At 39.3% G+C, this 14370-nt stretch overlaps 1 protein-coding gene across 1 annotated transcript; it reads right to left on the bottom strand.

Moving 5' to 3' along the window:
* Nucleotides 1–1285: 1285 nt before the first annotated feature.
* Nucleotides 1286–14181, bottom strand: LOC140932286 (uncharacterized). Its single transcript, XM_073381907.1, has 2 exons — nt 12510–14181; nt 1286–1810 (listed from the first exon to the last, which is right to left on the bottom strand). The coding sequence occupies exons 1-2, from the start codon at nt 13794–13796 to the stop codon at nt 1286–1288; spliced, it is 1812 nt and encodes a 603-aa protein (XP_073238008.1). The 5' UTR covers nt 13797–14181.
* Between the last annotated feature and the right edge of the window lie 189 nt (nt 14182–14370).

Consider the following 14370-nt stretch of genomic DNA (forward strand, 5'->3'; position numbering starts at 1 on the left):
TTGTGGTGTCGCAGGGTATTCCTAAAGTTGCTTGCGAGTTATTTCCCAAAGATTAATTGTTGATTCTGCAGTGCTTGTGAATAAGAGTGGCCGTGCCCAAGTGACTATTTATCGTGCATTACACCATGGGCTGTCATAACCCTGTGCTAGTAGCGGTATCGTGTATAGACTCAGTTAAAACGATCGTGGAATGAATTAATACAACAGCACAATATTTCCCACCCAGCAAAGAATCGAAATTAAAAGTGATTTTTAAATTGTATGATTATCAACAACTATCACCCAAAAAAGGTAATAGAACAGATCGATACTCGGCCACTCTGGAGGAATGCGTGACAGTAGGCCACAGTAATGAAATTACCGTTTTAAGCCACGTAAACATAACTTCCCCAGCTGCTTCCTCCTCTAAAGAAACAGACCTTAAGGGAATTCTAAGTCATGGTTCGTGTCTTTTTCCGTAAAAAGGAGAGTTATTTTCCCCTTAAAAATGTGAAATGAAAGGATTACATATTTCCTGTCAATTTGATGAAATGACGCACCTAGGCTAATTTGCATACGGAGAATTAAGTCACGTTCATCGTCTACAACCTACAGGAAAAAAAGCAAACAAAAAAAAGCGACTATCAACTTTTCTCCATATGTTTTAAAAATTCCAACATTTAGAGGGTCTAATGAAATTTGGTGATAACTAGAAACGTTATAGGTGTGGAAATTAGTCGATGATATGTGAACCGTTACAATTTCAGCTTTGAGGTGAATATGGCGAATTTTGAAACATTAACGGAACTTTGTACACCACGCAAAGAAGAGTGCCCACAAATTTTATTGCATTAAGAAGTAGATTGGTCTTAGTACTTCTGATTTATCGTAGACTTGAGTCTGGATCAGGTGCCACTCTTGCACAATTACTCTTCAGCTCTAGTTATGCAAATTACTTTTCATGCCGAGCAAATTAAAGGTCATTTCAAAAAATTCATATCTCAGCCAAATTTCCACAGAATGCAACCATTAAACATTGAATATATTAATCAGAGTTGAAGCTTTTGTGTGTAAAATAATTAGATTATTCGGCTTTATAAGGCAAGTTTGGCAGAGCCGTAAAGTTTCAGCAAAATCGCACCACTTCCGACGGCAAACAGGCTAGTTTAAGGTGACCTAGAAAATCGTTCTGTAATATAGAGAAAAAAATGAATTGGTTCAAATAAATGTGATATTTCTTCATGGGATAGGATAGTTGTCTTCCACTGAAAAAATCAGGGCAATCGGTGATAGACCGAAATTTGCCTTATCGGTTCTTACGCGGACAGCCTCTTAAGTGTCCTGCTAGGCTAAAGCACTTGCCACACTCTTTACATTCAAAAGGCTTTTCCCCAGTGTGAACTCTTTCATGACGCCTTAGTTCTCCTGCTGTGCTAAAGCACTTGTCACACTGTTTACATTCATAAGGTTTCTCACCACTGTGAACTCGATAATGAATCTTTAAGTGAACTGTTTGGCTAAAACATTTGCCACACTGCTTACATTCAAAAGGCTTTTCCCCAGTATGAACTCTCTTATGACGACTTAAGTGTCCTGCTACACTAAAACACTTGCCACACTGTTTACATTCAAAAGGCTTTTCCCCAGTGTGAACTCTTTCATGACTCCTTAGGTTTCCTGCTTGACTAAAACGTTTGCCACACTGTTTACATTCAAAAGGCTTTTCCCCATTGTGGACTCTTTCATGAGTCCTTAGCTGTCTTGCTTGGCTAAAACACTTACCACACTGCTGGCACTCAAAGGACATTGGGCTTGTTCCTCTTTTAATGTGTTATGGTTAGGGTACCTTTTAACAGGAAGGACAAACATTATTAGGTAAATGTAACATTCTTTGTATTTTTTTGGGCAATGCATTGAACAAACTTTGTGGCCAGCTAGTGAAAGCAAGGTCTGTAACAAATAGTTTAAAAGTTGAGAGGGATATTTGAAAAAATAAATTAGAAATAATTATTATTGTAAAGAACAACCGCTGAAGAAAAAGGTGGTTTCTGACCATGCACCATCTGACTGCACACCTAAAAACAGGAGTCAGTTAATGTAACGTTGACTTTATATTCAGATCAGAGAGTCCCCTGTGTTTTGTACAATAACACACACTTAGCAGGAGGAAGAACAGGACTAGTGTCGCAGTTCTGACTTCCTGTTTGTACCAGGAAACAACCAACCAACCAGGAGATGGAATTAATTTTTTTATAACAAATTGAAATGTACAGTTAAGTAGAGTATGTTGGGCAACTGAAGATCAAAAAAAAATCTGAACTTCCAGCAAAACAAACGATACTGAGTGACTCCACATAAAGTATAATAGTCATGATCAATAAATACAGACAGTCACTTTTTAATTTAAAAAAAGGGGGGGCTGGAGAGGGTAGCATGATAACTTACTCTACTTATGGTATTTGGGCACCTCTACAGAGGACAGAGAGTCTGGCTTGGTCATACCCTAAGGCATGGGAAGAGAGACCACCTAGAAGACCTGGAGTGGGAATGCTGGATAGAGTAGCGGATGGCAGCCCTTATGTGGTCAAATGGCAGGCCTTAGCTTGAGAACTATAAGGAAGGATCTGCCTGTGGGCTGTGGAAAGGGGTCCAGCTGTAGTTAAATTTCTGCTATTCCAGCAACAAGAAAGGAACCTGGTTAATAAGGACTCCAAAGAAAGGTACATAGGTTTCTGTATAATTAAGGGGTGTGTATTACGCAGGCTCCCATCATAATAAACAGTGAAACCCGTATTTAGTAGGACACCCTATACTAGCAGGATCATTATGACAATTACTGCACTTCACATCTGAGGCACCTCTGAAACTATTGTACACTAACTACTTATAACCATACAACAGATACATAGTACACAAACTGATTATCTCTTTATGGTAACTGCATGGATATGTCAGGGACAATTTTTTTTCACAGACTGGAGGACAGAGAGAGAGAGCAGCAACTGCCAGGCCACTTGCATTTGTGAGACCAGTAGCAGGAAATGGTGATTCCAACAACCACATTGCTTAACATCATTTACAAATGAACAATCAACATGCAATACAGATTATTTTATAGACTACTTATTGTCACTTTGGAAAAGTGAACTTATTGATCAACTCGAACAAAACCGACAACGATAAAATGACTGAAAAACCAACTAAAATTATTGACTAAGGGCCTGTTTACATCGAAGTGGGGGACCCCAGGTTGGTGAGGAAACCCATTAAGGTGGGGTAATCCACCTGTCCATATCCACATAATCGTTCATTTTAATTTGATCATGTTTACATGATAGGTGGGGTGACCCACCAAGGCGGGTATCCCAGTCTGCCAGGGTAACCCTCTCAGCTGGGGTCAAATTTTGCCATGTAAATGTTTCAAGGTGGGTTAACCCGCCTAGTTGGGGTCGGATTCATGACACGTCGAATTCACGCAAAATTCACTTTGGCAGTGAATTTGCATCATTAAGAAAGGTACCAATAAAAAGCCACAGCAATGAAAGCTGCAGCAAGAGCAGCAAGTGAGTGTAGAAGAGCATTAATCGCCAAAACACGTGGTTTGCCAGCATTATTCTTGACCATTCGATAATCTTGAGAAAGTGCACCCCAGGATGGCGGGGTTGTAAGATTGCATATAAAGGAGTGTTATTTTATTACCCCACCTACACAGGTTACTTCACCTACCTGAGGTCCCCCACCCACACGTAAACAGGCCCTAACAATACATGTACAGTTGAATACTAAAAAGACTTTATTACTGCGATCAAAGATAGAATGAAATACTCTTGTCCCATTAAGTCTTCGTACCCACTAACATCATGGCTTAACTGACAATTGACAAATATCATCTTAATTAAAATGATTAATGGAGTCAATAACCACAATTTGATTAGGTTCAGTAATATTATTGAACATAATCAAACTCACCCAAAACTGATAAACTGACTGTTCATCACAAAAGTTTTAGCGTGGGCATATATGGATTCACTTATTTTGACTCGCATGTACGGAATCAGCAATGCAGTTTTGTAAAGCACATAGAGTTGTTTGACAATTTATTAAAGTCAACATGATTTTTAAAGATCAAACAAAGTTTCATAGTTAAATTATATGAAAGATTACATGTTAGTTTATAGCTGTTTTAACAATGGAGATCCTTACTATCTAACTACAGGGAAGTGAGAGTTTTGCAAAATGCTTTAACTGGTAGACTGTTTTAATCTTGCCACTCTATTTTGATCAACATTTTCTGACAGTTTTGTCATCTTGCCTATATAATCTACACTGTTTTGTCAAACATACGGGTTACAGTACAGCTCAAAAGAAAGTTACAAGCCTCTCGCGAGATGCGAATTGTGTCACGGGCTACGTGACTCTCTTCATATGCTATGTGATTCCTCAGTGGTGGATCCAGGGTAGTGGCCTAGGTGGCCTGGACCCCCCACCCTTATTTTTAGACAAAACTGAGGCCCAAAGGGCCCGAAAAAAATTTTTTGGAGACCAGGCCCCCCTCTTATCTCAAAGTCTGGATCCGCCACTGTTCCTGTATTGCGCTATGTGATTCACATAGCGCACCATGGCGTAAAAACTGTAAGTATCATGGCCAAAATTCTTGAGCAATTCTTAGAATCAGTGGTAAAGCTTTGCAAGGACTAACACGCATACAAATTTTTACCTATGCATCCTGTAGACTGTTGCGTATAATTTACTTTGTGAAGGATTGGTATTTACCTATTTGTGCAAAACATGCTTTTAAAAAAGTCACTTTAAAACCACTACACCACCTTGACAACTACATTTTTTTACTAAAAACTTTGAGATGAAACAAAATTTAACTTCACTTGTAACTGCCTGCAGGTTTTGTTAAACTCTTCAAGCTGAAATGAATTTTAGACTGATAAAGTAAATATTTGATAAATAACTTCCACGACAGAGTTTTCCCTAACTTCAGCAAATAAGCCTCAGAGCTCTCTAGTTTTACATTTGCAAGTTTGAAGGCAATCGTGACAGTAGAACTCGCTGCACAAAATGCTGGTCAAATTAAACCTTAAAATACTATGCTAACACATTGTTGTGAAAGTTGACGCACGAATAGAGGTGGAGTGCCGACAGACTATATCTCCTATCTGAAAGGATATTCCTACCTAAAGCTATATTGCAAGAAACGGAGTGATCAGAAACCTACGGCGAACATAGTTAGCACTAAAAGAAGAACAACTTTATGCTGAGTACGTGGTTATATTAAAGAACTTCTATTCATCAAACTTAAGTTGTATTTGTCCCTCTCTTTTGGAAACAAATCTTAACAAAGCAAAATATAGCATCTACGAAAAACTGTCAAGAGTTTTTAGCATCGCAGGTTTCTGTTTTGAAGAGAAATAAGGCCACGAACTTCAGTACTTCTAACCATCCATTTTTCAGCTGCAATGAAAACCCTTGTATTTGGTAATTTATTCAAGCTCTTTGAACTTGCCATCACATTCGCACAGGAAGTTTTCCACTTGGGAATAAAGATGAAGACAAATATGACAATCGTCTTATTCTTCTCATTATCCCCAACAGTTAATTGCCCGTGCGAATGTGATGTGAGGCACTCAGCTTAAAATTGTTCTTCTTAAAGTGTTAACTGTATTCGCCGTAATTAAGTTTCTGATTGCTCTGTTTCTTGCGATAAAGCTTTAGGTAGGAATACCCTTTCAGATAGGAGATAGTCTGTAGGCAGTCTTCCTCTGTTTTTAAGGTTAAATTTGACCAGCATTTTGTGCAGTGAGTTCTATGGTCACGATTGCCTTCAAAGTTGTAGACATAAAACTAGAGAGCTCTAAGGCTTATTTGCTGAAGTAAGGGAAAAATCTGTCATGAGATTTCGAAGTTATAAACATTTTTTGTAAAAATGCAGTTTTAAATATATGCCGATATCTCAAAGGTTCTTATACCTACAAAAAAATAAATAACAGTTTCTTAAGGTTCCATTATTGTTTATTAAGGATGCCAAAAATCATAGAAATCCGTTGAATCTTTCATTCTGAAAAATGCAAATCACCACCTTAAACAGTCGGCCACCTTAAACAGTGTTGACAAGTTAAAGGAAAGCTTCTCGAAAGAAACTTAACCAAAAATCTAACACCCATTTACCTCAGTCTTTCAGGTAACACTACAAGAAAATTTTGGTTTGTTTCTCGCCGAATGTGTCATCAACAATTTATGCCAAAAATTGCCGCATCAGTAATTCTCGCGCTACGCAATTTTCGTCACGCAGGAAAAGAGACGCATCTGGTAACTTACTTTTGGGTGGTACTGTAAATTTGTTGTCTTTCTGATCGCCTTCCACTTTTTTAGTCAGCGTTCCACTTACATTGCTGTACTTTCCTCAACCATAATTATACATACATATCCATTTCATATTTTGATGGCATGTCGATCAAAATGTATCTTACCCCACAGGCGGCCCAGTCGTAGTATGTGTCACTGAATGAATATATTAATATCCACATGGACAAATTAATGCGATGAGTCGTCGAAAATCCCATGGACTAAAATAGTCTTAAAGTCAAAATATAACAAAACAAAGCTAAGATACCTTCAACTGAACGTATCCTTGTCTTTCCTGGCCGGCTTAAGTGGCATTTTGTTGAGTTTTGAAATGGTAGGTACTATCCACTAAAGAAGAATTAAAGGCTGGCTACAAAACAAACAGACCATCTCCACGCGCCTTCACACGAAGCGCTATAAATTCGAGAATAATCGACGAATCTGCTCCAAATAACCATCGGCTAATCTGCAGGTAACGTGTGCTCCTGCTTCTGGCTCGCTTGCTCCACAAAACCCATCGCAACTGCACAATAAGTGCTCGCTCATCAACAACCACTGTTGACCTTTACGCTTTGATATGACCGCAAACGACCAGGTTTAATACGCGACATGAATATTCAAGCTTAGCGACCGCGTTCGCGCAACAATGCAGCACTTGCTATGGGAGGGATGGTACTATTGCTTCTAGGTCAATCGACTGACCAAAGGTTCGCTGCGTTAGTTTTGACCAGAAAACAAAAGGCGATCGCGGAACCGTCCGTAAGTTTTCAACAGGGCAGCCCTGGTTTTCAAGTTCGAATTCTTCTAACCTTCGCTGTCTCAGCTGCTGTCACATTGTTCGTCCAGCCGCTTGCATAGGTTCTTGACTCTAGCAGACTTATTTGCTTAGATTAACAACCTCTTACTCCATAATATGTTGTCCAAACTGGTGAAGGAGGACGAGAATTTTCGGCCCAGGAAAAAAGGCAAAATCTGGCCCCCGCTATGCAGCTGAATAGAAAATACAGCTGAAGATATCGTAAAGTAAAATTTATGTGCGCGATATCTTTTTTTATTATTATTATTATTCTCAAAACTCAGGGGCACCCAACGATGATTTCCCGCTAATTGCATTGAAAACACATTTAAGGCTGTCCAGAGTACTTTTGATCAAAAAATGCATTCTAAGGGAAAGTTCATTTAATATGACAAGGGCGGGGATGAAGATATTGAGGGGGGGCTCCGAAAATTTTTAGACACCCGAAGGGGGGGCTCTGAAAAAATTGTTGCGCTAGGAGGGGGGGCTCCGAAAATTTGTATACTTCAAAACCAACACATGACATCATCATACAGATCGGATGGTTTTCAACTCAACAATTTAATGACCTGTGCAACTCAACTATATCACGTGGTTTACAGATATAACAAATGTAGTCTCGGTAATTATTACACTCTTGTTCATCCCAAAAATGCTTTAGAAAATTGTATCACAACTGTATCTCAAGTTTGTCATAGTATAAACCATTGAAGACAATAACGGTAAATATATTTAATACAGTCTAGTGATCTTTTTTCAGGGGAGCAAAGGAATTGAAGGAGGAGGGGGGGGGGGGGCTCTGAAATTTTTTCGACTACCAAGGAGGGGGCTCCTAAAAAATTGAACCGCTAGCGAGGGGGCTGCTAAAATTTCAAGCTTCGAGTTTCAATATCTTCATCCCCCCCCCCCCCCCTTGTCATATTAAATGAACTTTCCCTAAACAGCGCTTACATAAATTTAGTCAGGAGGGCTAAAAGCGAAGCTAATGATTGATAGTTTGCTCATACTAAATATAAAATATATCGTGTAATGCTAAGCGGAGAAGGCAACGAGACAGGGCCACCCAACGACTGTTTCCTCAAATACTTTCAATTGAAAACACTTTTGTAGCTATTCATAAAGTACTTTTAGCTCTATAGAAATGCATTCTAAGTGGCGCTATAAAATTTGCATCTCAGTGTTCGGCCATTCTAGAGGAACCTTGAGTCTTTTCGAAATTACGAGGAATTGAGAATTATTTTCCCGAAAATTTTAGATGCAATTTAATGTATTACGAAGGAGATAATTTTTCAGATACCTTCTTTCATCACATCACATCAGAAAATTTTAGGATTCCATTTTAATCTCTACGAAAAATAGCCTCACCCGGTGAGTGAAATGTGAAAAATTAAAAGTTGGATGCCCTTGACCGGAACTGTGAAAAACAACAATAGGTCTAATTGCAGCACACTTTCTTGTACATTTCCTTGCCGTTGATTTGCATGACTGCAACGTGAAACGTCCAGAAAACTTCCTGGTTTTCACTTTTTATGGAGAAAATGTGGTACATGTTCTTGTTCACTTTTTCCACCGCCGCTCATTTTTTTTAGCTCCGCTATAAGATTCATATCTGTTCGGTGCTCCTTGGGCAAATTGGATCTTTTTAAAAATTACATGGCCTTCAATATTATTTTCCCGATTGATTGACCTGGAAGCAATAGTACAATCCCTCCCATAGCAAGTGCTGCATTGTTGCGCGAACGCGGTCGCTAAGCTTGAATATTCACGTCGCGTATTAAACCTGGTCGTTTGCGGTCATATCGAAGCGTAAAGGTCAACAGTGGTTGTTGATGAGCGAGCACTTATTGTGCAGTTGCGATGGGTTTTGTGGAGCAAGCGAGCCAGAAGCAGGAGCACACGTTACCTGCAGATTAGCCGATGGTTATTTGGAGCAGATTCGTCGATTATTCTCGAATTTATAGCGCTTCGTGTGAAGGCGCGTGGAGATGGTCTGTTTGTTTTGTAGCCAGCCTTTTAATTCTTCGTTAGTGGATAGTACCTACAATTTCAAAACTCAACAAAATGCCACTTAAACCGGCCAGGAAAGACAAGGATACGTTCAGTTGAAGGTATCTTAGCTTTGTTTTGTTATATTTTGACTTCTAGACTATTTTAGTCCATGGGATTTTCGACGACTCATCGCGTTAATTTGTCCATGTGGATATTAATATATTCATTCAGTGACACATACTACGTCTGGGCCGCCTGTGCTTACCCTACCAATTGACGTAACATGCTTGAAAGCATAAAATATAAAACCATCTTACTAATTTGAACTCTTTTATACCTGGAAAATTTGCTCAAAGAAAGCCCGAGGTCACGCAGTTTATAAATGTGCGTCTATTCTTTGGTCTAGTTCATTTCAAGTCATCAGTGTGTTCGTGATCAGTACCGAATCAGCACATCACTATCACAACTAACGTACCCATAATGTATGTAAGATTGCCTTACCTTTAGTAACAAGACCTTGCCGTTTTAATCAAATAACACGAGGGAAAATTAGATGATACCAAGAGCTGAAGGATTCAAAAATGAAATGATCGTGATTTCACCTTGTGAGAGAAATCTGGGGATAGTTCAAAAACCCGTGGGGACTGGGGACGCAAGCTCGGTTAGCAGTTTTTCTTTGGGGACAAAGGCATGCCTTATATTATCACTCCGACTGCAATATTTATTTATTCAATGAGATCAAAGCTACAGTTCTTCCAATTTGGTTTGCAGATTTTATATCAGGAATAAACTGAACCACTAAATACTTTGAGCTACAGTGTATTTAGCCTCCTCCGCAGACGTTCTTAGGGGTTCGTCACGCGTTCCTGTCCCACTAACTTGCGCTGATTGGCTCTGCGATAATTCTCCAACTGATATTTGAGAACAATGGGAAAGGAATATGTCTTTCGGTTCAGCAGATGTTAGTGTAACCTGCGATAAATAGTCTAAACTATTGCTAACTACCATTTATATAAGAAAATGTTTGGAAGGAGACTCACTTGGAAAAATCCACGTTCTTAGTGGTGGTGTTTTACTGTATTAACTGCCGCAAACAAATCTAGCTTACATAGACTTGGATTCTCAAAAATGAAGCACACGAAGTAAAATCTAGCGTTAAGTAAGAAAAGCTAGATCTGAATGGTGATTCGAGGAGCTTGGCTGGACTTCCGGATAATCCAACTTCTAGTCTATTCCCAAGAGAGGATAAAGCTCGCTTTTATACTCTGTAGATGGATTATTTTTCATAAATGCTTGCTAGTTTTTCTATAGTTTTTTTTTTGTCTGCAAAGATTTTTTTAAACTCATTTAAGTGACTTATTTTACATCAATATCTTTTCCAATGTCCAAATTTGATCCCAATTTTTTTTCGCGACTAAATGGTAAATAGACCTATGAGCCCCTCAGTATATTGGTTAAATAAAGAGGGTTTTTTTAATAAGAAAAAGTGGACAATCAAAGATAACTTCAATAACTGGTAAGAGTCGTTTTACCATAATCATCGTCGTTTCCAAAGGTCAACCGTAGATTGATGAAAGAAAAAAGTGGCGAAAAGGTGGCGATAACATGGTAAACTTAAGCTTCTGTCTGATCCAGCACCAGAACAGTCCAATTTGACTCGTCCAAAAAGAAGTTATTGGAATTCTATCCTGCGGATCAAGCCTTCCCGCCGAGTTCGCCGAGAAAGTTGTCAAAGTTGGTATAACTTCCCTCCCCATTCCATTTTTTTTTTTTGCTCCCCCTCCAACTTTTGCGCAATAACTCGATTGGAAACGCTTACTACGCAGTCTATTGGATTTCAAAAAGGTCAAATCCCGAGGGAAGGTATATACTGAAGAAAATCTTTTTACCGGGAGGCTCCGCCCTGCAGAAAAGGTACCCATTTCGATTACTTTCTATTGACAATTGGTACCCCTTTTACACACCTTGTAGTTTAGCACTCTGCACCCCACTAAACTGTAATAAATACACTGTTTTTTTAATATCAATAAACCCGCACGAAATCGACGTGAGTTGATTTCCACTGCCGCCTAATTTTTACTTGCGTACTTGCGTAAAATTTACGTTCGCAAATAAAATAGAGGCAATGCATGAACAGTCGCTCGTAAGCGTAAAAGTTGAACATCGCTCAACTTCACGTTTAATCTCAGCACTTTATATCTTGCCTCTACATTATTAACGTGATTGATATTCACGTGCGTTAAAGTGCGCAGCCAAAAACGCGTCAGTGAAAATCAACCTGTATTCAGAGCGATAAAATGCATCTCTAAGTCCTTTATGGCCTTTTTAAGGTCCGAAACGATAGATATAGATTTCTTTGCCCTTTCATTTTATTTCAACCAGTGAAATTCCTCCCCTTTCATATTGCTTGTAAGCAAGCTGTCCGTTCGGGGGAGTCGGGAAAAAGGTCACGAAACAGCAGCACGCGCACTCTGTGGAGAGCCTGAGGTGAAGGTGATGGCGCAATTTGTTTTTCTTTTTCTTACGCGCGCTATTTTCCAAGAAACTTTCAAAAAAATTTCCGTATTTATTCGAATAAGCGCCCAACCTTAAATTAGCGCCCACCTCGAATAAGCGCTCATCCTAAAGGCAGAAAAAGTTAATAAGCGCCCACCCTCTTCTCCCCCCATTCAAACTCAAATAAGCGCTCACCGCCACCCCACCCACTTGAGTGAATAAATTCTAATAAGAGACTTCCCCGAGGACGGAGTTTTCTTCCGAGTATTTTACAGAAACCTTGCTTTGTCACTTCTCCGCGTTTTGTTATTAGCATTTTTTGTTTTGTTGCAAAATAAACATACTACACTTGCTGAAAATGGTGAAAATTTAATAAGCGCCCACCTCGAATACGCGCCCACTCGCAAGGTCCAAAAATAATACGCGCCGAGGGCGGTTAATCGAATAAATACGGTAAGTATCGACGAAAGTTCTCCAAGGACATGCATTATTAAATCACTTCTCGCTTTACGAATCATGGAATGAGATTTTTTAAGGAATGCTTATTTCCTCTTTGGTCCATATGCTATAGTTTTGTTTTTATTATGTTCTTACAGCTGTGGGTTCAGAAATACTTCAGTTGTTATATTAATTACCGTACATGGTATGTAGAAGACAAACCACTTATAACCCGCTGTAAGTGAGGCTAAAACCTGGGTTTTAGTTTGTTTAAGACACGTAAACTGTTCTTTTATCGTTCATACTTGTAGTTCCTGATAATTGTATGCATGAAATGAATCGCAGGTTTGAAAGTAACAAACTTTAAACCAAAAAAAAACGTTTCAAGTTGAAACTAGAAACATTTTGCCTAAGAACCGAAAAGAACTTACGAGAACTGAAACGCATTTTAACTTTAAGAGTCGTCTTCACAAACATAGGTCATATGATGTTCATAGTGTTGAAGAAGAAGAGCCTCACTACTCATCTCCTCTTGACAAATCCAACAGCTGTGTTTCTCATTAATGACTGATTGCGGGTCTGCTACAACACTGTTTCCAGTCTCTGTGTGTGTTGCCAGGTTGTTTGTAAAGTCTGTGGCCCTAAGATCAACGTTTTTACCCCCAGCTCTCTTCAGCTTACATGATTCCAAACGTTTAGACAGAATCTCGTTTTTCTGGGAAAATTTACGCGACTTTAATAGAGTGTGTATTCTTTCATGCTTCCTCAGGCTACTTGCTTCGTTAAAAGACTTCCCACAGTGTTTACATTCGTAAGGTTTCTCACTAGTGTGAACTCGTTTATGTGTCCTCAGGTTCCATGATTGGCTAAAACGCTTACCACACTGTTTACATTCATAAGGTTTCTCACCAGTGTGAACTCGTTTATGAATCCTTAGGTGAACTGTTTGGCTAAAACATTTGCCACACTGTTTACATTCAAATGGCTTTTCCCCCGTGTGAACTCTCTTATGATTCCTTAGCGTATTTGCTTGGTGAAAAAACTTGCCACACTGTTTACATTCATAAGGCTTTTCCCCAGTGTGAACTCTGTCATGCATCCGAAGGTTTTTTGCTTGACTAAAGCACTTCCCACACTGTTTACATTCAAAAGGCTTTTCCCCAGTGTGAACTCTTTCATGACTCCTTAGGTCTCTTGCTGTGCTAAAGCACTTGCCACACCGTTTACATTCATGAGGTTTCTCACCAGTGTGAACTCGTTTATGAATCCTTAAGTGGGCTGTTTGGCTAAAACATTTGCCGCACTGGTTACATTCAAAAGGCTTTTCCCCAGTATGAACTCTCTTATGACGAGTTAAGTGTTGTGCTACACTGAAGCACTTGCCACACTGTTTACATTCAAAAGGCTTTTCCCCAGTGTGAACTCTTTCATGACTCCTTAGGTTTCCTGCTTGACTAAAACACTTGCCACACTGTTTACATTCAAAAGGCTTTTCCCCAGTGTGAACCCTTTCATGATTCTTTAGTTCTCCTGCTCGGCTAAAGCGCTTCCCACACTGTTTACATTCAAAAGGTTTTTCCCCAGTGTGAACCCTCTTATGACGACGTAAGTGTCCTGCTTGACTAAAGCACTTCCCACACTGATTACATTCATAAGGCTTTTCCCCAGTGTGGACTCTTTCATGAGTCCTTAGCTGTCTTGCTTGGCTAAAATACTTGCCACACTGCTGGCACTCAAAGGACATTGGGCTTGTTCCTCCTTTAATATGTTATGGTTAGGGTACCTTTTAACAGGAAGGACAAACATTATTAGGTAAATGTAACATTCTTTGTATTTTTTTGGGCAAGGCATTGAACAAACTTTGTGGCCAGCTAATGAAAACAAGGTCGGTAACAAATAGTTTTAAAGTTGAGAGGGATATTTGGAAAATAAATTAGAAATAATCATTATTGTAAAGAACAACCGCTCAAGAAAAAGGTGGTTTCTGACCATGCACCATCTGACTGCACACCTAAAAACAGGAGTCAGTTAATCTAACGTTGACTTTGTATTCAGATCAGAGAGTCCCCTGTGTTTTGTAAAATAACACACACTTACAATAATTATTGGTGATAAAGGCTCATCATAGAGCATTAAAACAGACAATACAGTATAGTGGAACCCATATTACAATCAATCAGCACTCTATTAAGCTCCTTGGGTTATTTATTTAAAGCAAACTTGAGGATGGTTGAGTGGGCGGGACATACCGAGAGGGGGGGGGGGGGGGGTTATTTAATGTAGCGAAACCCATCACCAATAGCAGGAAGGAAGAATAC

This window comes from Porites lutea, chromosome 3 (assembly GCF_958299795.1).
Source record: "Porites lutea chromosome 3, jaPorLute2.1, whole genome shotgun sequence".
Lineage (NCBI taxonomy): Eukaryota > Metazoa > Cnidaria > Anthozoa > Scleractinia > Poritidae > Porites > Porites lutea.